The following is a 21,756-nucleotide window of genomic DNA, read 5'->3' as shown; positions in this document are numbered from 1 at the left end:
AACAATATACTGTAGAAGCAGAACCTATACTGACATAACAAGGAATGAGTTAAAGTGATACTCACCCCCACACACCAACTTGGTTCCATTTCCAAACAGAATTTAAAAAACTTATATGCCACACTAAATTAACAGCTGCGCATTCTGGATTATTTACAGTCTTTTTCAACTTCAAGGATATTTTTTTGTTAAATAAGAAACATGCAACAGCTGCAAGTGCTTGTTGGAAAAGTCACCTCCAATCTCTTTGGTTTTAGTGACATTTAGCTCCAGTCAGTTGTTGCACCAATCAAAAACCTGGGGAAATAAAGCCCTGGGAGATACAGCCTGTGGCAGATACTGACAGCAGATACAGCAGGACCATGTGTAAAAGGGGTGGTTTTGTACGATAGCTTGGCTGCTTTCATGTCATGCTTAACTTCTCTATTGACTTCTTTCTTGTCAGAATCAGAGCATGTGAAAAAGGAACTCTTCTTTCTGCTGAGGATTTCCTTGAGCTCCTTTTTATCCTTGTGTGTCCCTGCCATGGCCTATCACCTAATGCATATGGCCCCAGACCCTGCTGCAAGACAGACTCATGTCTCTGTTTCATGTTTGGACGATCTGGGCCCATAGACAAAGTCCCAGCCATTGGTCGCGCACCAATGTGCTCCAACCACAGGCCTAGGCCCCCTGGTCACTAAGTGGGACATGCTGTTCCTAATTGATAATGTCTTTGAGATCTGTGCTTTATCTGACCCTCCACCTAGTACCCCTTTCCCATTGGAGGCCTTATGAGGGGCAAATTAAGACAAAACAGATTCTGGGATGTTGAGGACACTTAAGCTCCTCCACCATAATTCGTTGGTAGTTGGAGGACAAGACAATCAAGTGTGTGTTGGTCATTTCCTCCTTTATTGTACCAAGGATCCTGAACATCCTGAACAATGTAGAATGTACACAATAAATCAAATATCTATAAATCAACCACAGAAGAGCCTTTTTCTATTTTGTGAGTTTTTTGAAACTACAGGATATCTAAAATTGTTGAAAAAATTGTTTTCTATTCTACTGCTTTACACTGAAGTAAACACATTCAGTCCAGGTATGTTCTCTGTTCATCTTCTTCCACAAAACAGAACCATCTGCATCTGGACGATCCTGTAAATGACAACAATGAACTCAGTGCCTTTTGAATATTTAATGAACGACTTTATTCTGACTAATAGAAAATACCTTTGGTTTGGACAGAGGTGAGAGTCTTACATGCGATTCTGAAAAATAAAATGGAATGTTAGAAATGTAAAATTACTATCTAAAAGAAGACCAGAAGTGTAATTAATCATACCTTTATAATTGCAGCTGTGACTGTAACATTCATTTATTTATTATTTTTAAGAATATTCAAAATATATTACATCAGTTACCCAGAGAGTGATGGCTGTTTCTCTTTTTCGTCATATAAACTGAAATGGTTAATAAAATAACCACAATGATGGTAAATATCCAGGTCGCACTGAGGAAATACACCAAAACAAGATAGTTTCCTTTATCTGTAACGAGAGGCATCAGAAATTGTGATATCCGCGATACTGTTTCAGATAAATATTTAGGTCTTTACACATATTTGTCTTCTCACTTTATATCACGGCAGTTATGATGTCATTATTTTCTAATTCAGCGAAACTACAGGCATCACCATTCACACATTATTTTATAAAATAACAGTATTTAAAGAGAATCTATACTGACATAACAAAAATGAGTTAAAGTGATACTTTGACCCTAATGTTTTTAATGTGCTGCTGTGGTGTAAAATTCAAACTGCATAACACTGAGGTAATGTTGGCTTTAGCATTTTTACAGGCGTATGGAAACAATCTGAACATAAAATAGCACTTTAACAGCTTTTGAATGAAATTATTTCAAACTCACTCACCCTCAAACACCAGCTTGGTTCCATTTCCAAACAGAATGTGTCCACATGCTGCAACAGCACAATAGTAGGTCCCAGTGTGAGAAGTGTTCAGGTTCTTCATGGAGAAGCTGTAGAAACAGGTGTTGGTTTTCCTCTCACACTGCTTATTCCCGCCTGTATGGCTGTACATGAGTCCCAGTTGAGATTGTCCAGAGTTTCTGAACCAGTAAACAGTGTGATCCCCATCACAAGTCCACCCAGTATGTACTGTACAATTCAGCGTCACAGAAACTCCTGCTTGGATAGACTGTGATGCTGACTGAACTATGGTCAACCCTGAACCCTCTACAATGACATTATGACCTTCTGTAAAGTCAATAACATTTACATACTGATTTACACAGTAATAGGTGGCTGAGTCTGATAACTCCAAATCTGATATTGTCAGATTAGCTCCTTTGTTACCAGGATGTAGTTGGAAACGTGGATTGGTTTTGAAGTCATTAACAAATTTCCAATCTTCGCTTGATATCCTGTATGTACAGATCAGTCTCGGCTTCTCTCCCAGAGTTTGTTTAAACCAATAAATCCTGGTAGAAACATCATCCTTGTCATGGCACGGCAAAGTCAGGTTCTGTCCAGGTTTGACCAAGATAACATTGGTCTTCCAATTCAAAGATTCCATTGAAGCTGTCTGAGCTAAAACAGAAAAGAAGACTTTTTGATTTTTCAATTTTTCATAGATGCTAAAAACAGACAAACAAAACACATAAAAATGCTCACCAAATTTCTCCAAACACATCAGCCAGAAGATCAACTTTGCAGATGTCATCTTGTCATCAAATATTGGGCTGAGTGAAGAGAAGGCTGGTTCTTTGTTCACTGATAAATGCAGAGCTTGTGTTTGATTGGACAGCGTAACATGACGTGAGGGTGTGACATACAGGAAACACAATCACATGAAATCCAGCCATAAAGGTGAAAGATTTGCTGGATAAAATTGTTGGAGAAATCAAAGAAAGATTTAAAGTTTAAACAAATCTACAAGTAAAGACCAGTACTTTTAGAAAAGAATTTAGCTTAATATATAAATGTAATTCAATTTCATTTGAGTCGTTGTTTTGGATTAATGTGCCACATTTCCAAACAATCAACAACAACCAGCCAACCAGCAATCATTCTTTTTTTTTAAAAAATAAATAAAAAAATTCCATGTTGCATGAGGGGTATATGGGCTTGTCTTAAATGAACAAGATTGTCAGTGTAAGACGGAGCACATTCAAGTATTAGTCTGTCGGTCAGCATGAATGACATGATATTAATGCGGGCAGGTACAGTAGACCTCTATCAGCAATGGGGTGGTGTCACCACTTCAGCTGGACTATCTAAAGTGGTGGCAATAAGGGAGATCACAATGGTTTGTATCAGCATTTGTGGGTTCAATGCCCTTGTTTTTCTGAGGTTGGATATGGCAAAGTGACGGGATGACAGGGAAACTGATGCTGCATTATCAGAAAACATCTGATGATAAATCATGATTCAAAGGTTTTGAACAGCCTCGGTAGGAGCAAGAGGCAACGAGTCAATTTTCTTATCAATGTTGTGACAAATGGATTGTTTGGTCGAGGAAAACAGGAGCTCATTTTCACCAAGGTTAAGTTGAAGGTGGTGGTTCTGCATCCATACGGATACGTCTGAGAGACAGGTTGAGATCTAGTCTGAGACTGAGGGTTCATCTGGGGGAAATGAGGGGTTTAGTTAGGTCTCATCTGCATAGCAGTGGTATAAAACACCATGGGAGAGGATCAGCAATGTTGGGAGGGACAGCAGAACTTCTGTTGGGTAATGTATTGCGTCACTTACCCAATAGCTCGTTGGTACACGGTTTGTGCTGGGTTCACTTTATTTAAAATTAAGTACTTGGGCAATTTTAGTTACTTGACTACAAGAAGGGGGGAAAATCACATTCAACAAATACACAGCTCACGTTTGTCAATAGGATATTTTGATCTGCCAAATCCACTGAGTATTAGCATGAGCATGGCCTCACCATCTGTTTTACCCGGTCTCTCACCCTGTGTCCGTTCAGAGTGGGAAATGTCTAGTTCCTCTGACTCCTTTACTTAAGGTAATAGATGCAGAAAATGCAGTTATTTTAATGGCTCTGGAGGCAAGACTCAGTAAGATTGAGACATGGTTCTGCAACTTGGAGTTGTCTGGAGTTGTGTCAGGTAGCCAGGAGAAGGTAGCTGATGTGAAGCTGCCTAGTGTCATTAAAGCTAGCTGTCCCATCAACCGAGTAGCTGGTTAGCCAGGGTGGTTGAGTGACAGGAACATAGCCCAAACCAGAGGTCCACTGTGCACCATCAAATGCTTCCCATGGCTAACCGTTTTTCCCCACTCAGTGACACACCTGCTGAAAAACTGACTCTGGTAATTGGCGACTGTTTTGCACTACGTGAAGCCGACACCGGCGACCATAGTTAGGCGCATTCCAGGGGCCAGAGCGGGTGACATAGAAGCCAATCTAAAGCTGTTGGCGATAAGAAATCTTAAATGTGGTAAAGTTATTATTCGCGTCAGTGCAAACGACACCGGGCTTCGTCAGTCGGAATTCACCAAAGTTAACGCAGAGTTGGTTTGTAATTACACAAGATGTCAGACTCCCCAGGATTCTCTGGTCCCCTTTCCAATCTGACAAATGATGAAATGTTTAGTCATTTGTCGTCACTTTGTCGATGGCTTTCACGGTGGTGCCCCAAAAAGCAGGCGTCTTTTGTCGACAATTGGAACAGTTTTGGGGGAAAACCTGGTCTGATTAGGAGAGACAGTGTCCATCCCACCCGGGATGAAGCCTCTCTCATTTCTAGTAACTTGGCCAAATTTATTAGACCCAAACTGACCTGACAAACCAGGGTCCAGATCATGATGCAGAGTTGTAGTCTTACACACCTCTCTGCTGCTTCTGTAGAACCCTCATCCACCAACAATAACATATTTAACACTATAGAGGTAGTCTCTGTTCCACGATTAAAAGTTCACCAAGCAAAGAGCAAGGGAGCGGTCAGTCACCATAATCTTATTAAACTGAATACCAAAGCACAAATAGAATACACTAACAGCACAATTAAAAGTGGAATGTTAAATATTAGATCTATTTTGTGTAAATCCCTGTTAGTGCACAACCTGATAGCGGATCATCACATTGATTTTTTTTTTTTTTACTGAGACCTGACTTTAAAATATGTTAGTTTAAATGAATCTACTCCTCCTACCCATCTTAATTACCATATTCCTTGTGGTACTGGTTGAAGAGGGGGAGTGGCAGCAATATATCACACCAAGTTATTAATTAATCCTAGATCCAAACATTGCTCCAGTTCATTTGAAAGCCTGACTCTAGGCATTACCCATCTGAACCAACTGGAGGACAGAAACGCCACTTTTGTTTTTATTTGTATATCGGCCCCCTGCTGGGCCACATTCAGAGTTCCTGTCTCAGTTCTCTCAGTTTTTATCTGACTTGGTCCTCAGAATAAGTAAAGTCATTATTTTTAGAGACTTTTATATCCATGTAGACGTTGTGAATGACAGCTTTAGAAATGGCTGTGTTCAGAACACAGTCTTACTATAGCAGATGCCTTTCAGATAATGCTGTAGCTAAATTTAAGGAAACAATTGCTGTGCTAATCCCAGGACCACCATGGGTTTCCCCAGGGATCAATCATTATAATCTTAGCCCTGCTGAGGTCGACTCTGTTGCTGAATGTGCAGCAGCCTCACTGAGAATCATGCTTAATTCTGTGGCCCCCTGAAAAGGTCTGGAAAGACTGCCTAGTAGTTTATAAAAAAGGCCCCCCATAAAGCTAGAAAATCTTACTTTTCTTAAATTGAAGAAAATCTTTCTTTTCAACACTGGCCAAATTAACTAAGAATCACAGCATTTTAGATCCACGTATCCCTTCTTCCCTTAGTGGTGAAGACTTCATGAGCTTCTTCACTGATAAAGTTCTAGCCATGAGAGAAAAAGCTAAACAGGCCATCCCAACAACTGGACCATCACCAGATGTGCTGACTGTGGGAACATACAGGGTCTCCGATGAGCCCTTAAACTTCTTCAGCCTTATATATATTTTTCTGAGGCGTCTATGCTAATTCAGAAATCCAAGTCCACCACGTGTCTCTTAGATCCCATCCCAACACACCTGTTGAAGGATGTTTTACCATTGGTAGGAAGCTCTATCCCGGACCAGATCAATTGTTCTTTAGTGACAGGTTATGTAGCCCGGTCCTACAAGGTGGCAGTGATTAAACAGTTTCTTAAAAAGTCATCACTGGATCCTGATGTGCTAGAAAATTATAGGCCTATAGCCCACCTTCCTTTGATCTCTAAAATTCTTGAGGTGGTGGTGGTGACTCAGGTTTCTATGGTGGTTCCGCTGGACCTCAGTGCTGCTTTTGATGCAGTGGAGTGCTATTACTAGCTGGACTAAACAATCTAGAGCAATGGACAGTGTGGGAAAAGAGGTGGAGAGACTTGTGCAAGCAGGTTGGAAAGGATACAGAGACGTGTCAGGTGTGAAATGTGAGACAAGACCATCTGCGAGAAGGAAAGGGAAGGTGCACAAGAGAGTGGTTAGTCAGGTGTGCTGGATGCTTTCGAGACAGTGGCCCTGAAGAGAAGACAGAAAGAGAAACTGGAGGAAGAAGCGATGAAGATGTAGGCACTTTCTGTTGCACGTGGATAGAATCAACACGGATTATATCAGAGCAATTGGAATATTATGTTATTTTAGCCTATACAATCATGGGTTAGTCAATTTATAAACCTTCATATTAAACAAAACCTATATAATGAAATGAACAGCATGGTTTAACACATGCTGTGTGACACTTTATTTTTTTAAATGCTATTGTATACAGACAATTCGATGGATAAATGTGCTTAATACAAACAGAAATAACACTATTGACAAGAACATGTATTGATGTTACTCCAATGGGGATCGCATTAACATTAGAGCAATGTCATTTTCTTTACACTAGTTGTCTTTGAATGCCAAGGTCAAGACAGTGAAGCGTTGTAGTTTGACTGCTGTGTGTTAAGACACGGCAAAGACTTCCTGTTTGAAACCACCAAGACAGAAGGGGAAAAGCCAAGCCCACCATGCAAGTATGTACAAGTATTGCCGTCATAGCTGCAGCACCATAAATAAACAGATTCTGACTGTTACAAAAAACACATTTGGACATTTTAGACAATAAAAGACTGCAACTATATTTGAAGCTTATTTTAGAAGAATATTGACTGCAGGATAAAATATATAAGTACAGGATTAGTTTAAAACTTAATTTTTCTATTGACTTCCTTCTTGTCAGAATTAGAGCATGTGAAAAAGGAACTCTTCTTTCTGCTGAGGATTTCCTTGAGCTCCTTTTTATCCTTGTGTGTCCCTGTCCCTGGACACTTAAGCTCCTCCACCATGATTCATTGGTCGTTGGAGGACAAGACAATCAAGGGTGTGTTGGTTATTTCCTCCTTTATTGTACCAAGGATCCTGAACATCCTGAACAACCGAGAATGTACACAATAAATCAAATATCTATAAATCAACCACAGAAGAGCTTTTTTCTATTTTGTGAGTTTTCTGAAACTACAAGATATCTAAAATTGTTGAAAATGGTCATTTTTCTATTCTACTGCTTTACACTGAAGTAAACAAATTCAGTCCAGGTATGTTCTTTGTTCATCTTCTTCCACAAAACAGAACCATCTGCATCTGGACGATCTTGTAAATGACAACAATGAACTCAGTGCCTTTTGAATATTTAATGAACGACTTTATTCTGACTAATAAAAAATACCTTTGGTTTGGACAGAGGTGAGAGTCTTACATGTGATTCTGAAACATAAAATGAATGCTAAAACTGTGAAAAAAATCATGTTAGACAACATGATTGAAAACAGGAAGTGCAATTGATTATACCTTCACAATTGCAGCTGTGATTGTTCATCATGCACACCGAGAAAGCCAGATACACTACCAGAAATATGCTGAATGATGATGCACCACACAAGAAGTAAAACAAGACCAGAGAGTCTTTGTGATCTGTAGATGCACACGGCAGCAGACAGAGGTCAAAGTTTCGGTGAGGGAAGAAGAGGTAGCTTGAACAAGTATTCGTTAAGTCAGTTCGTCTCAACTGACATGATTCTTAGTTCCAATCCAAAGTTACCAATTAGTGGAATTGTAAAGTGGAGCTTTTACTATCAATTTAAGTTGACCTAATCATTGTTTATCATGTTCAGATTTGAAATCCAAGTTAAATTCCCTGTCTAGTTTCAATGTTTTCAGGACAACATTTCTGAATTTGATTGAATTTTTTTTTTTTTAAATTGTACATTTTTTTTTGCATTGTGTCAAGTCTGCCTTAACAATGGACAAGCAATAGTAGTAAAGTAATCATTTTAAACTCCTGAATCTTGAGTCCAAGTCATAACATTGGAATCATAAAGTTAGAATAAAACTCACCCTCAAATTCCACCTTGGTTACAGCTCCAAACACAATGCTTTGACAGGATGCGACACCACAATAGTAGGTCCCAGTCTGAGACTTATTCATGTTCTTTAGGGATAGGTTGAAGACACAGCTGTTGGTTTTCCTGTCACACTTGTTATTCCTTCTGACTGCACTGGTGAAAATAGCTCCTGGTAGAGATTCTCCAGAGTTTCTGAACCAGTAAACAGCATGTTCTTCATCGCAGGTTGGAGTATAAACTGTGCAGTTCAGCATCATGGAATCTTCTGATTGAATCGTGCCAGATGCCAACTGATGCACTGAAGTTGGAACATTAAAACCTGACCCCCTTACACTGACAGTTGTGCCGTCGTGAAACTGATATTCAAAAAAGTTGCTTGCTAAGCAGTAATAGGTAGCGGAGTCAGCAACACGTAAATCTGAAATTGTCAAGTGATGCTGGAGATTTTCAGTAACCAGTTGGAAACGTGTGCTGTTTCTAAATTCATCCGTAAAGGAAGCTTTTTGACCAAATAAATAGAAGTTAGACATTAGCTTTGGTTTCTGGCCTATCACTTGCTTATACCAGTAAAGGGTTTTTGTAAAACTGTCTTCATAGAAACATTTTAAAGTAACATTGTCACCAACGTCCGCTGATAGAAAATCAGCATCTTGACGAATGGGGATGGACAACTTCGTATTGTCCCCATGGACTGGAGAGGAAAAGTAAATCACATATGTTTCAGCCTATTTTGAGACAGCAAAGAACAAAAACAATACTTTCATTTAGAAAAGCCCTAAAATCAGCACTTACCAATGTTTCCCAAGAACACACACATCAGACAGCATAATCTCTGAAACGATGTCATTGTGTCTAAAGTGCAAAGGCGGTGTAGAGACATGTTGGTCCCCTTTTTGCTCTTAACCAATAAAACTGCATGTGATTGGTTGGCCTGTTTGACCTATTAAGGAAAGAAGACTACACAATTGCTTCCGTCTTGAATGTGTGTACCTCTGAGATATTGCATCATACACCCAAAGGTTCGTCACCTTTGTAGACACACATTTATCAGTGTTTTGCTTTGTTTGATAAGACACTCAAATTTTTATTAAAAAAAATAGTCACTTCTGTTGTATGGATATGTGTATAAATGGTGAAAAAAAATCTCTGTTCATACTGTATATGCACAATGAAATGCAGTTGTGCAGAAAAGTTTGGAGAATATACACATTGTTTTTGTAGCAATGCAAAGCATTTTTAAATTCAAATACATGGATATTGTATTTTCTCTCATGACATCCTAATATCATTTAACAACTTCTCATCTGTACTGAAGTCTGTGAAAAGAAAGCTCAAGCCCCTTTATCGACGAGTCCAATCTTTGATACCTTTGACAAAGCGTTACCTGCAGCCATCTGGCTTCTGTGAGGTTTAGAGTTCCAATATTAACAGTTTTAGGCTTCTGGTGCAGGCAGTAAAATCAACATCATGCTAGCTATGGATATTGTGTCTAGCAATTCTAGAATAAATTGTGTTACAGGAGGATAAAATTACAAATGCCTGGGTAACATGTGGAATTCTTAACAAAACAAATGCCCCTCACCCCCTCCACCATGTGTAATACTCACACACATGAAAACACAAACAGACATCTTAAATATACATCAATACTTAAGCTAGCTTAAGAGCTGACCTGAGCATGAGTGATTCTGACAGTACCAGTAGCCTGGACACGTTTGCCACAGAAAGTTAATTTATCACGACCATGGTGGTACCAGTTTGAGTTGTTTACCCAGCAGGTGGTGCTGAGGAGAGTGAAGTCCCAGTTTTTATAGGAGGGGTGAGGTGAACAAAAGCTGTTCTTGATGAAAGCTCCTTCACATCCAACATTGGCCGCCATCTCAGCCAGAAACATAATTTGACTCTCATAGGTTTGAGCCATAATGGACATAAACTCGCATTTTTAATACAAAATGTGTCAAATCGACACAATGATTCTCGTTTAACTTTTGACATTTTAGTCAATCTAACAATATTATCCCATGCCCAAATATATGTGTTTTTGGCAGAAAAAGTATTTTTGTGGAGCAGATCATCTTTTTGTGCTGAGTCCACAGGTTGAAATGACCATAATTCAAGATTTGAAGTACCAATAGGTCAAAGGCCAGCCAAGGTTTAATGTGACTTAGACAGGAAATGAAGTGGCAAACATTAATGGCACCACATGCAAAACTGAGGTATAGTTAAGGGTGTCCTCATCATAGTGGGGAATATCTAAGTAAATATATGTTGTTTATGTAGAACAGGAGGAAACTGCCTATCACAGTCAATTTCTGGCTAAATGAGAGAGACTGTCAAATGCTTGTAACCACAGTGAGATGACCTGGTAGATAACAATCTAAATTAGATAAGTGAAAAATAGACATAGCACAAGTCACATATTTCAGCGCTTTTCACCACACAGTATTGGCATGACACTGACTCACCACGCTACGGTACAGCGTATTTTCCATTACAACAGAGTACCTATCTATCTATCTATCTATACCGGTATATATATATATTTTATTTATTTTTTAAATAAAAAAACTAAATAAAAATTCTCTTCTTCACCCCCCTGGGTGGTGCCTTCTCCAGACTTGGGTCCTCTACCAGAGGCCTGGGAGTCTGAGGGTTCTGCGCAGGATCTTAGCTGTTCCTCGGACTGCACTCTTCTGGACAGAGATCTCTGATGTGCTTCCTGGTATCTGCTGGAGCCATCTACTCAGGTTGGGTGTTACTGCCCCTAGTGTTCCAACCTGTACTGGGACCACTGTTGCCTTCACACCCTACATTCTCTCTCTCTCCTCTTTCAGCCCTTGGTATTTTTCCAGCTTCTTGTGTTCCTTCTTTCTGATGTTGCTATCACTTGGGATTGCTACATCTATCACCACCACTGTCTTCCGGTGTTTATCCACCACCACTATGTCAGGCTGATTGGCCACCACCATCCTGTCAGTCTTGATCTGGAAGTCCCACAGGATCTTGGCCTGCTTGTTCTCCAGCACTTTCGAGGGTGTCTCCCACCTGGACCCTGGGACCTCCAGCCCATACTCAGGGCAGATGTTCTTGTACACTATGCCAGCCACCTGGTTATGTCGCTCCATGTATGCCTTGCCTGACAATATCTTGCACCCTGCTGTGATGTGCTAGACTGTCTCAGGGGCTTCTCTACACAGCCCACACCTGGGATCTTGTCTGGTATGGTAGACCCTGGCCTCTATTGCTCTGGTGTTCAGGGCCTGTTCTTGTGTAGCCATGGTTACTGGCTCTGTGCTGTCTTTGTCTGGCCTCTTCCAGCCACTGGTATGTTTTTTGGACATTAATAATTAGTCATTATTATTAGTATTTTGTGCACTTACATTTGCCTTAAATGTGTATTAAAATTAATCTTTCCAGGTTGGATAAGAAAATTAAAGCTTTTGTGACCACTGTACAATCTATACCTCAATGTATTTATGGTGTTAAAGTAATTCAATATCAATTTGGATATGGCGAGAACAAACAAAATTCATTAAGCAAAACGTGTTTAATTGACTCTCCAAATGAAAGTGTACAAATGGTAAAATTTACAAAGAAATGCACACTAATTATTAAAACGCACAAAAAAGCTCCAACATTGGTTTAAAATGGTATTATTACTGTTCCTGTGATGAGCTGTAATGACAAAGGGACAACATCTACGACCTCACAGTAGAGTACACACATTCATTCTGTCTGTTCTTCTGCTTCCTCGATCTGTTGGACTGGTTGGCTCTCAAGGCGGCATAATGGAGGTTGTCTTCCTTTTGGTTGCCCTGGTAATAAAATGAAACGGCAATTACCCACAACATAATTGGTGCAGGCAAATAAAGAGGATTAAAAAACATATGTACACACATTTAAATAAATTTAAAAAAAAAATCAAAATGATATTCACCGCTGGGTTTGCTGTGGGTGAGTCTGGGATCCCTGACTGTGAGTCTTTGAAACACAGAATGCAACATTCATTTATTTATTATTTTTAAGAACATTCAAAATATATTACATCAGTTACCCAGAAAGTGTTGGCTGTTTCTCTTTTTTGTCATATAAAGTGAAATGGTTAATAAAATAACCACGATGATGGTAAATATCCAGGTCGCACTGAGGAAATACACCAAAACAAGATAGTTTCCTTTATCTGTAACGAGAGGCATCAGAAATTGTGATATCCGTGATACCGTTTCAGATAATTATTTAGGTCTTTACACATATTTGTCTTCTCACTTTATATCACGGCAGTTATGTCATTATTTTCTAATTCAGCAAAACTACAGGCATCACCATTCACACATTATTTTATAAAATAACAGTATTTAAAGAGAATCTATACTGACATAACAAAAATATGAGTTAGTGATACTTTGACCACAAATGTTTTTAATGTGCTGCTGTGGTGTAAAATTCAAACAGCATAAATTTTATTACTGTGTGAACTTAGAAACTTAAGGTTCATGTTGCTATAAATTGATCTATGTGTTTAAACATAGAGCAATTAAGAAATTAAGATACATTTTGGATTTTTCTTTTAACACTGAGGTCATGTTGGCTTTAGCATTTTTATAGGCGTATGGAAACAATCTGCACATAAAATAGCACTTTAACAGCTTTTGAATGAAATTATTTCAAACTCACTCACCCTCAAACACCAGCTTGGTTCCATTTCCAAACAGAATGTGTCCACATGCTGCAACAGCACAATAGTAGGTCCCAGTCTGAGAAGTGTTCAGGTTCTTCATGGAAAAGCTGTAGAAACAGGTGTTGGTTTTCCTCTCACACTGCTTATTCCTGCCTGTATGGCTGTACATGAGTCCCAGTTGTGATTGTCCAGAGTTTCTGAACCAGTAAACAGTGTGATCCCCATCACAAGTCCACCCAGTATGTACTGTACAATTCAGCGTCACAGAACCTCCTGCTTGGATAGACTGTGATGCTGGCTGATCTATGGTCAACCCTGAACCCTCTACAATGACTTTATAACCTTCTGTAAAGTCGAATACATTTAAATAGTGATTTACACAGTAATAGGTGGCTGAGTCTGATAACTCCAAATCTGATATTGTCAGATTAGCTCCTTTGTTACCAGCATGTAGTTGGAAACGTGGATTGGTTTTGAAGTCATTAACAAATTTCCAATCTTCACTTGATATCCTGTATGTACAGATCAGTCTCTGCTTCTCTCCCACAGTTTGTTTAAACCAATAGATCGTGGGAGAAACATTATCTTTTTGAAGACACGGCAAAGTCAGGTTCTGTCCAGGTTTGACCAAGATAAAATTGGTCTTCCAATTCAAAGATTCCATTGAAGCTGTCTGAGCTAAAATCAAACAGAAAAGAAGACTGTTTGATGTTTCAATTTTACATAGATGCTATAAACAGAAACAAAACACATAAAAATGCTCACCAAATTTCTCCAAACACATCAGCCAGAAGATCAACTTTGCAGATGTCATCTTGTCATCAAATATTGGGCTGAGTGAAGAGAAGGCTGGTTCTTTGTACACTGATAAATGCAGAGCTTGTGTTTGATTGGACAGCGTAACATGACGTGAGGGTGTGACATACAGGAAACACACACATGTAATAAAGGTGAAAGATCTTGAGATATAGGAAAAGGCCCTAATGAGAAAATGACATTTGACATTAAGAATATTTTTAAACATATAACCTTTGCATTTCTTTAGCTAAGGGAAGGTGTATGATGTGTTTGACAAGAAGAGCAATCATTTGGTTTTGTTTTCAACATTTACAATCCACCAATATCAAAACAAAAACGCAAACAATTCAACTCACTAACCAACATCAAAGCAAATGTCAGAAGAAATGTATAGAATGAGCCAGGAGAGTGCATGATATGCCTTTTGAAAGGAAAGTAGAGAAAAAGAGTATTTTGGAATGGAATCTTCATGGACTATGATGTTTGCATGTGACAGAACAGGGAACGAATCTAGTTCTGGTGTTGAAATTTTTCTCATTGACTGATTTAAATGTTCAGCTAAATTTTCTCTTAAAAATCAAGAATGTCTCAAAGCGTTTTCCAGAAACCCAGATCCTGAGCCCTTAAAAGGCAAAAATTGCAAGGAAAACCTCACTTGAAATAGGAATAAACCTCCAAAAGGACAAGGCTCCTGTAGGAGGACCATTCTTTTGATGGTCAGCTCAGTAAATGAGATGGAAATTACAAACTAGGGCAGGAGGGAGGACAGAAAGAGAAGAATAGTCAAACACGTCATCAAATCTTATTTTACAACTACTTCTCAAAAAAACAAACTGGGATCCATCCAGGGTGCTCCCAGCCTCTCTTACTGTAGTAGAGTCAGGAAACATAAGATTATCTGAAGCATCACTGACTGACATAAGTGTAAACACTTAGTCACATTTCTGTCCTTTTCTGTCCAATGTGTTAACTCCTGCTTCTTTGAAGCATTTTCAATTGATATAGAGTATTGATGCTGTTGGATTGCAATACCTCTCGTGTGTCACTGCCAATCCGCGTGTTCTTTAAGTAGCCACCTGTTACAACAGAAAATGTGTCACACAAAAGCATTTTAATAAAAGGACTTGATTATATTTTCTTACCTTTAGATGGAGGTGTTCAAAACAAACCTAAAGAAACTTAGCATCTTTATCTAGCTTCTGTGGCGGGGTGGAGAGAGGTGGAACGGTTAACGACAACGCCACCTGGGGAATTTCACCCCAGGACTTAACCGGAAAACAGGCACACGCAGATTAGGATAGAGACAGGATTGAGGGTTAGGCACTACAATTTTATTAAATCCAACTCAACACAAAAATAACTCGGCTGTACAAAAGTCAAACAAAAGGGGTGGACAGGGCTGGGGCCCCACCGGCAGGTAAAACGCAATTAGGGGAGATAACCAAACTAAAAACACCCGTGCTACTGCAAACAAAACTACACACGAGGGGTGAGGAAAACGCCCTCCACCAGGGGGTGGGGTCCCCACCGTGGCCCGCAGCACCTGTCCACAAAGAAAAGAGAACAATTACATTTCCAGCGGTAACAATTGACGCGACGAGCACACACGCACACACACCTCACACAGACAGGCAAATAAATTGTGACCAACAAGAACACCACATCAAACAAGAAACGAACAGAAACAAAACCTAAAAAAGTAAATGCCAGTTGATACGATTTACACACTGTTAAGAATCTAAAATGAAAGCAATAGCTCCGTGGTCGCCTCGGCGGCACCACTACGTCTCAGCGCCGTCCCCCGAGCGAAGGGGGGCGAGAGAGAGAGAGCGCGAGAGCGAGTCCCGAAAGCGGGACTGAGCCAAAGCAGCAGTGGGTCCAGCACGCGAGGAAGTCCGTGCCGACTGTGTTTGGTGGCGCCACCACTCCGTGAAGGGTTCCCGCTGGGGCAACGCGACCCACTGACGCCAGCCGGCAGCCAACTGCCCAGTGCAGACTAGCGCGCGTGCCCTTACGGCAAAGCGTTGTAAAACAGTTTCTGTTGGTCGAACCGCCCAGATAAGCCGCAACCCCGCCGTCCCGTCGAAGGGGGAAAACAACCAAAGCCAGCTGGAGGCAGTGCCTTATATAAACCTTTTCTCCCCACCCACCAATTAAGGCACTACCTCCATATGGCACCTGTTCGAAGGGCAGGCCACGCCCTGCCACATCTGCATAGAACAGTCATTTTGGATTTTGTTTGCTTTTGGTTTACTTCTGCAATTTGCTATGGGCCTACCTGCCATTCATCCTGGTGAAGAAACATAGGACCTTAGATGGGTGATCCAAAATGAGGTTCAATATGAGGATTTTTAGCTGATAGCCATTGGATATAAAAGTGATGTCAAAAAGGTGAAAATACTAAAGATGATTACAAGCCCATCAAGGACCATGGAGGCTTTATTGGAAGGAAGTGGAAGGGGTTTCATCAAATGGGCACAACATAAAGCAGCAATTTGTAGGCCATCGAATATGCGGCTGAAAATGGCAATCGAGCAGCTGCAAGACATTTTAATGTCCTGTGGGAACAAAGCAAGGTGGCCCGAGCTGGAAAACCGAGTGAAACAGTTGGTTGTGGAACAGCAAACAACTGGAAGGGGTGTCTCTACTGTCCCCATTCGACAAAAGGCCAAAGCGATAGCTGAAGAAATGGACATTGAGCACTTCCAAGGAGGTCCATCTTGGTGTTTTTGCTTTATGAGGAGGCGGAATCTCTCCATACGCGCAAGGACAACTGTTGCGCAGCGGCTGCCCGCGGATTACCAGGAGAGGGCGGCCATCTTCCGCACCTACTGCCGTGACAAGATAACCGCGCCCAGCCACATCACCAACATGGATGAGACCCCTCTGACTTTTGACATCCCTTTGACCCACAAAGTGGAGAAAAAGGGACCAGCACGGTGGCGATACGCACAACGGGGCACGAGAAGTCGTCGTTCACCGTGGTTCTCGGCTGCCACGAAAACGGACAGAGCGCCTGATGACGGAAGGCGAACACTCCTTCACAAAGACTATGAGGCAGCGGTGGGCAAGTTATGCCACCATATGCGGGTGAATTGTAGACACATGGGCTATGATACCGTCTTCATGTATTGTAAGAGCTTTATCAAAATCAATGCTGAAGCGGAACCGGTTGGTGAGTCTGATTCAGATGATGAAGAGGAATTTGGGATGTTGGACATTGAAATAGCACAGCTGTTTAATTCAGATACAGAAGATGAAAACTTTGATGGTTTTGTGGCGGAAGAATGAATATTTTGTTCAATAAATGTGATGAAACTCACCATTTTACTTCCGTTGTCATTTTTTACTGTATGTTTTAGCATGCGTCTAATAATACGGTGCGCCTTATGTATGTTCTAAAAACAGATATAGTACCCGCAACTGAGACTGCGCCTTTTATTACAGTGAAAATACGGTAGTTCAAAAGTGCCATAATCATAATATTTTCAAAGATTATGATTATGGCATAACCATAATATTTGTAAAGATTTTGCTTGATGATTATGGCACTTTGTGATCAGTAATCACAACATGATGAAAATGGCACAACACAAGGGGAGACACACATGAGGTGAACTGACACAGGGGTGGCACGGTTATGTAGGGGCTAAAATGGCTGCCACAAAACAAGAAGGTTCCTGCAGTCAGGGGGGTTTTTTGTGCAGAGTTTGCCTGTTCTCCCCGTGTCCATGTGCATTGACATTAGAAGAGAATGAGGGCATGAACGGTTGTTTGTCTTTGTGAGTTAGAAGTGGGATAAGCAGCCACCTGTCCCTTAAAAGAGATAAAGAAGTCGAAGACTGATAGAGGGATGGACAAAAATCCCTTGGCCAGTTTTTTCACAATTCTAATAAAAGTGTTGAAGGTCTTTTGTTGCAAAATAAAATTGTAATTGATTATATCTTAACAATGGCAGCTGTGACTGCTTTTCATCATGCTGAATGCTGATGCACCAATTAGGAAGCTAACCAAGGTCTGCAGATTCAAAAAGCAGCAGACAGATGTCAAGGTTTCAGTTGTATTGGGAATCTTGAGCAGGTAGTAATTTTTAATTAAATCAAAAATTAATATTTGTATTGTGTTCAATTTTGTTAGTCTTTATGCCGCAAGTTTTACAAAAAAGAGGTCAACAAAGATAGCTAAACGTTTTCTAAACTGCTGGCAAATTCCAAATCCCAAATAAGCAAAAATCGTTCCTGGGAAAAATCGTTCCGGGAAGGAGAGACCACGGTGGCCACAGCAGGAGTACGCCAACCCTTTGGATAATACTGCCCCTGCCTTAGCATTTCTATGTATCCAAGACATAGCCTGCTGCTGTTTACATGGTCATGATCACATAATGGAGCATTTGTCTCATCCAGTGGGTGTTTTGGTCAACTTAATAGTCCGATGGATATGAATGCTTGTGAAAACGATTGTTGCAGCTTTTGACTTCACAAATTAAGGACGGCAACAGCACGATACAAGCTTTGTCTTCATAAAATGAATATAAATATATGGAGGTAATCTATCATTTGTCGACATGGCCAGAAAAAACAACTTTATTAGGAAAACTTTGCCTCATCGAGATTGATAAATGATACAATTGAAAATGTAGAAACCGGTATGAGTAAATACAAAATACTTAATTAGGTCCCGTGTTAACCTGCAATGACAACAAGACATCTACAGCCTCACAGCAGAGTACACACATTCATTCTGTCTGTTCTGCATTGATCTGTTGGGCTGGTTGTTCCTCAAAGCTGAATAAAGGAGGTTGTTTTCCTCTTGGTAGCCCTGGAGATATGTTATAAAGGGTAAGTTAGTGTTTGTAAATAAGGATTATTTATACATATAAACATTTTTTTTGAAAAAAAATCAAAATTGTCTCCACCTCTGCATTGGCTCTGGATGAAGCTTGGACTCTTGATTGAGAGTCTGTTTTAAAACACAGGAAGAGATTTTTTTTAAAGTAATTTTCCCAGTTTACCTTTAGGAATCTTCAAAATATATTACATCAGTTACCCAGAGAGTGATGACTGTTTTTCCTCTTTGTCATAAAAACTGAAATGGATAATAAAACAACCACAATGATGGTAAATATCCAGGCCGCACTGAGGAAATACACCAAAACAAGATGGTTTCCTTCATCTGTAACGAGATGCATCAGAAATTGTGATATCCGCGATGCCGTTTCAGACAATCATTTAAGTATTTCAACAAATTTGTCCTCTCACTTTATATTAAGCTAGTTATGATGTCATTACTGTGTAATTCAGGAAGACAAAAGACATCACCAGTCACAAATTATTTTATAAAGTAACAATATACTGTAGAAGCAGAACCTACACTGACATAACAAGGAATGAGTTAAAGTGATACTTTGACCACAAATATTATGTTTCTCCTCATTTCTCCTCATTTTAGATACTGAAAGCTCTGTGTAAACAGAGAATTGGGGGATATTTAGGCCATATCTGTTTGAACTGGTAAATTTTTTGATAAAACACTATATATAAACCAACTGAACAGAGCTAATTAGGATAACCTTTTTATAGACAATTAAATAAATTACTGGATGCTGGCTTAATATTTTTAAAACTAGATAATATGTAATTTTTTTCTACAATATACAGAAAATAATCTGCACAAAATTAGAGCACTCACCCCCACACACCAGCTTGGTTCCATTTCCAAACAGAATGTGTCCACATGCTGCAACAGCACAATAGTAGGTCCCAGTCTGAGAAGTGTTCAGGTTCTTCATGGAGAAGCTGTAGAAACAGGTGTTGTTTTTGTTCTCACACTGCTTATTCCTGCCTGTATGGCTGTACATGAGTCCCAGTTGAGATGGTCCAGAGTTTCTGAACCAGTAAACAGTGTGATCCCCATCACAAGTCCACCCAGTATGGACTGTACAATTCAGCGTCACAGAACCTTCTGCTTGGATAGAATGTGATGCTGACTGATCTATGGTCAACTCTGAACCCTCTACAATGACATTATGACCTTCTGTAAAGTCAAATGCATTTAAATACTGATTTACACAGTAATACATCGCTGAGTCTGATAACTCCAAATCTGTTATTGTCAGATTAGTTCCTTTGTTACCAGCATGTAGTTGGAAACGTTGATTGGATTTTAAGTCATTAGCACAGCTACAATGTTTCCTTAATATCCAGTACGTACAGATCAGAATCGGCTTCTCTCCCAGAGTTTCTTTAAACCAAGAGATCTTGGTAGAAACATCATCTCTGTGAAGACACGGCAAAGTCAGGTTCTGTCCAGGTTTGACCAAGATATAATTGGTCTTCCAATTCAAAGATGGAGAAAATTCCATTGTAGCTGTAAATATAATTAGAAATGAACACCGTTTAATGTTTAAATCTAGAATTTTGCAAATGATGCCATAGATAAACAAAATACAAACAAAAAAGAAATCCTCACCAAATTTCTCCAAACATATCAGCCAGAAAATCAACTTTGCAGATGTCATCTTGCTCCAGGTTTTGGGCTGAGTGAAGAGAAGACTGGTCCTTTTTAAACTGATGAATGCTGCACTCATATCTGATTGGGCAGCCGGAGATGACTCGAGGGTGTGAGATACAGGAAACACGATCACTTGTAATGTCAGATTTGCTTGATAAAATTGATGTTGGGGAAATTAAAGGAAGATATAAAGGTTAAAAAAACCCACAAGAAAAAACTTTGGATTACCTTAAGAATAGGATTTTGCTTCATATATAAATAGAATTCAATTTGAGTTGAGTTATAATGTGCATCATTTCTAACCAATCAACAACAACCAGCCAACCAACCAACCAACCAACCAGCAATCATTCTTTTTTATTTTTTTCATGTTGCAGTAATGCATCCAGTAAATGCTCACTAATTATTATGACAGACAGCTTTTGGAAAATGATGCAGCAAAGAGGGGTAGCATGGGCTCAAACAAGATTGTGCACGTAAGAGGGAGCAGATTCCGGTATTAGTCTATCGGTCAGCATGAATGACATGATCTTAATGTGGGCAGGTACAGTAGACCTCTATCAGCAGTGAGGTGGCATGGGCCTGCTTTCGTTGGACTATCTGAATTGGTGGAAATATGGGAGATCACCATGACTTGTATCAGCATTTGTAGGTTTAATGGCCTGGCTTTTCTGAGGTTGGATATGGCAAAGTGACGGGATGACAGGGAGACTGATGCTACATGATCACAAAACCTCAGATGATCAACAATCATGACTCCAAGGTTTCAAACAGCCTCAATAACAGGCAGGGGCCAATTTTCTGATCTATGTTTTGATGAATGGATAGTTTTGCCAAGGAAAGAAGGAGCTCATTTTCACCATGGTTAAGTTGAAGGTGGTGGCCCTGCATCCATGCGGATATGTCTGAGAGACATGGTGAGATCTAGTCTGAGCCGGAGGGTTAGTCTGGGGAAAATGAGACGCAGAACTGGGTGCCATGTGGAAAGCAGTGGTATAAAACACCATGGGAGACCATGGGATGATTTGCCTGAGCAATGTTGCGTATATGGCAAAGAGCAGCAGCCCCGACACCGATCCTTGGGTGACCCCAGTGGAGAACTAATGATGAGCCAAAAGTTGATCATGCCACGACACCCTGGATGAATGCCCAGATAGGTACAATTCAAAACAGGAAAGTCAGAGCAACACCGCATAGGTGGCCCTGGCCCATAGACAGTGGCCCTGAGGAGAAGACAGCAAGAGAAGCTGGAGGAGGAACTGATGAAGATGTAAGCACTCTCTGTTGCACATGGATAGAATCAACACGGAGTATATCAGAGGAACTGGAATA

At 40.1% G+C, this 21,756-nt stretch overlaps 4 protein-coding genes across 4 annotated transcripts; all 4 read right to left on the bottom strand.

Annotated features, from left to right (window-relative positions):
- Window positions 1–1,047: 1,047 nt before the first annotated feature.
- LOC115248516 (uncharacterized) lies at window positions 1,048–2,729 on the bottom strand. The gene is made up of 5 exons (XM_029832292.1): window positions 2,681–2,729; window positions 1,919–2,596; window positions 1,407–1,532; window positions 1,216–1,253; window positions 1,048–1,140 (listed from the first exon to the last, which is right to left on the bottom strand). Exons 1-5 carry the CDS (start codon window positions 2,727–2,729, stop codon window positions 1,048–1,050), a joined length of 984 nt encoding a protein of 327 aa, XP_029688152.1.
- Window positions 2,730–7,765: 5,036 nt separating this feature from the next.
- On the bottom strand, window positions 7,766–9,349 carry LOC115248500 (uncharacterized; the record flags this gene model as incomplete). Its single annotated transcript, XM_029832278.1, has 4 exons — window positions 9,231–9,349; window positions 8,431–9,129; window positions 7,885–8,007; window positions 7,766–7,800 (listed from the first exon to the last, which is right to left on the bottom strand). Coding segments are annotated over exons 1-4 (945 nt in total), but the record flags the coding sequence as incomplete, so codon positions are not given.
- Window positions 9,350–12,064: 2,715 nt separating this feature from the next.
- Window positions 12,065–13,930, bottom strand: LOC101079720 (uncharacterized). Its single transcript, XM_029832293.1, has 5 exons — window positions 13,882–13,930; window positions 13,117–13,794; window positions 12,493–12,618; window positions 12,376–12,419; window positions 12,065–12,253 (listed from the first exon to the last, which is right to left on the bottom strand). Exons 1-5 carry the CDS (start codon window positions 13,928–13,930, stop codon window positions 12,137–12,139), a joined length of 1,014 nt encoding a protein of 337 aa, XP_029688153.1. The 3' UTR covers window positions 12,065–12,136.
- A 5,688-nt stretch (window positions 13,931–19,618) lies between these two features.
- LOC101072215 (uncharacterized) lies at window positions 19,619–20,431 on the bottom strand (the record flags this gene model as incomplete). The annotated part of the gene is made up of 2 exons (XM_029832294.1): window positions 20,383–20,431; window positions 19,619–20,280 (listed from the first exon to the last, which is right to left on the bottom strand). Coding segments are annotated over exons 1-2 (711 nt in total), but the record flags the coding sequence as incomplete, so codon positions are not given.
- Between the last annotated feature and the right edge of the window lie 1,325 nt (window positions 20,432–21,756).

The sequence above is a fragment of the Takifugu rubripes genome, unplaced genomic scaffold (genome assembly GCF_901000725.2).
Source record: "Takifugu rubripes unplaced genomic scaffold, fTakRub1.2, whole genome shotgun sequence".
Taxonomy (NCBI): domain Eukaryota; kingdom Metazoa; phylum Chordata; class Actinopteri; order Tetraodontiformes; family Tetraodontidae; genus Takifugu; species Takifugu rubripes.
The sequence above is the reverse complement of the archived record's forward strand: the minus strand, read 5'-3'. Positions and strand labels throughout refer to the sequence as shown.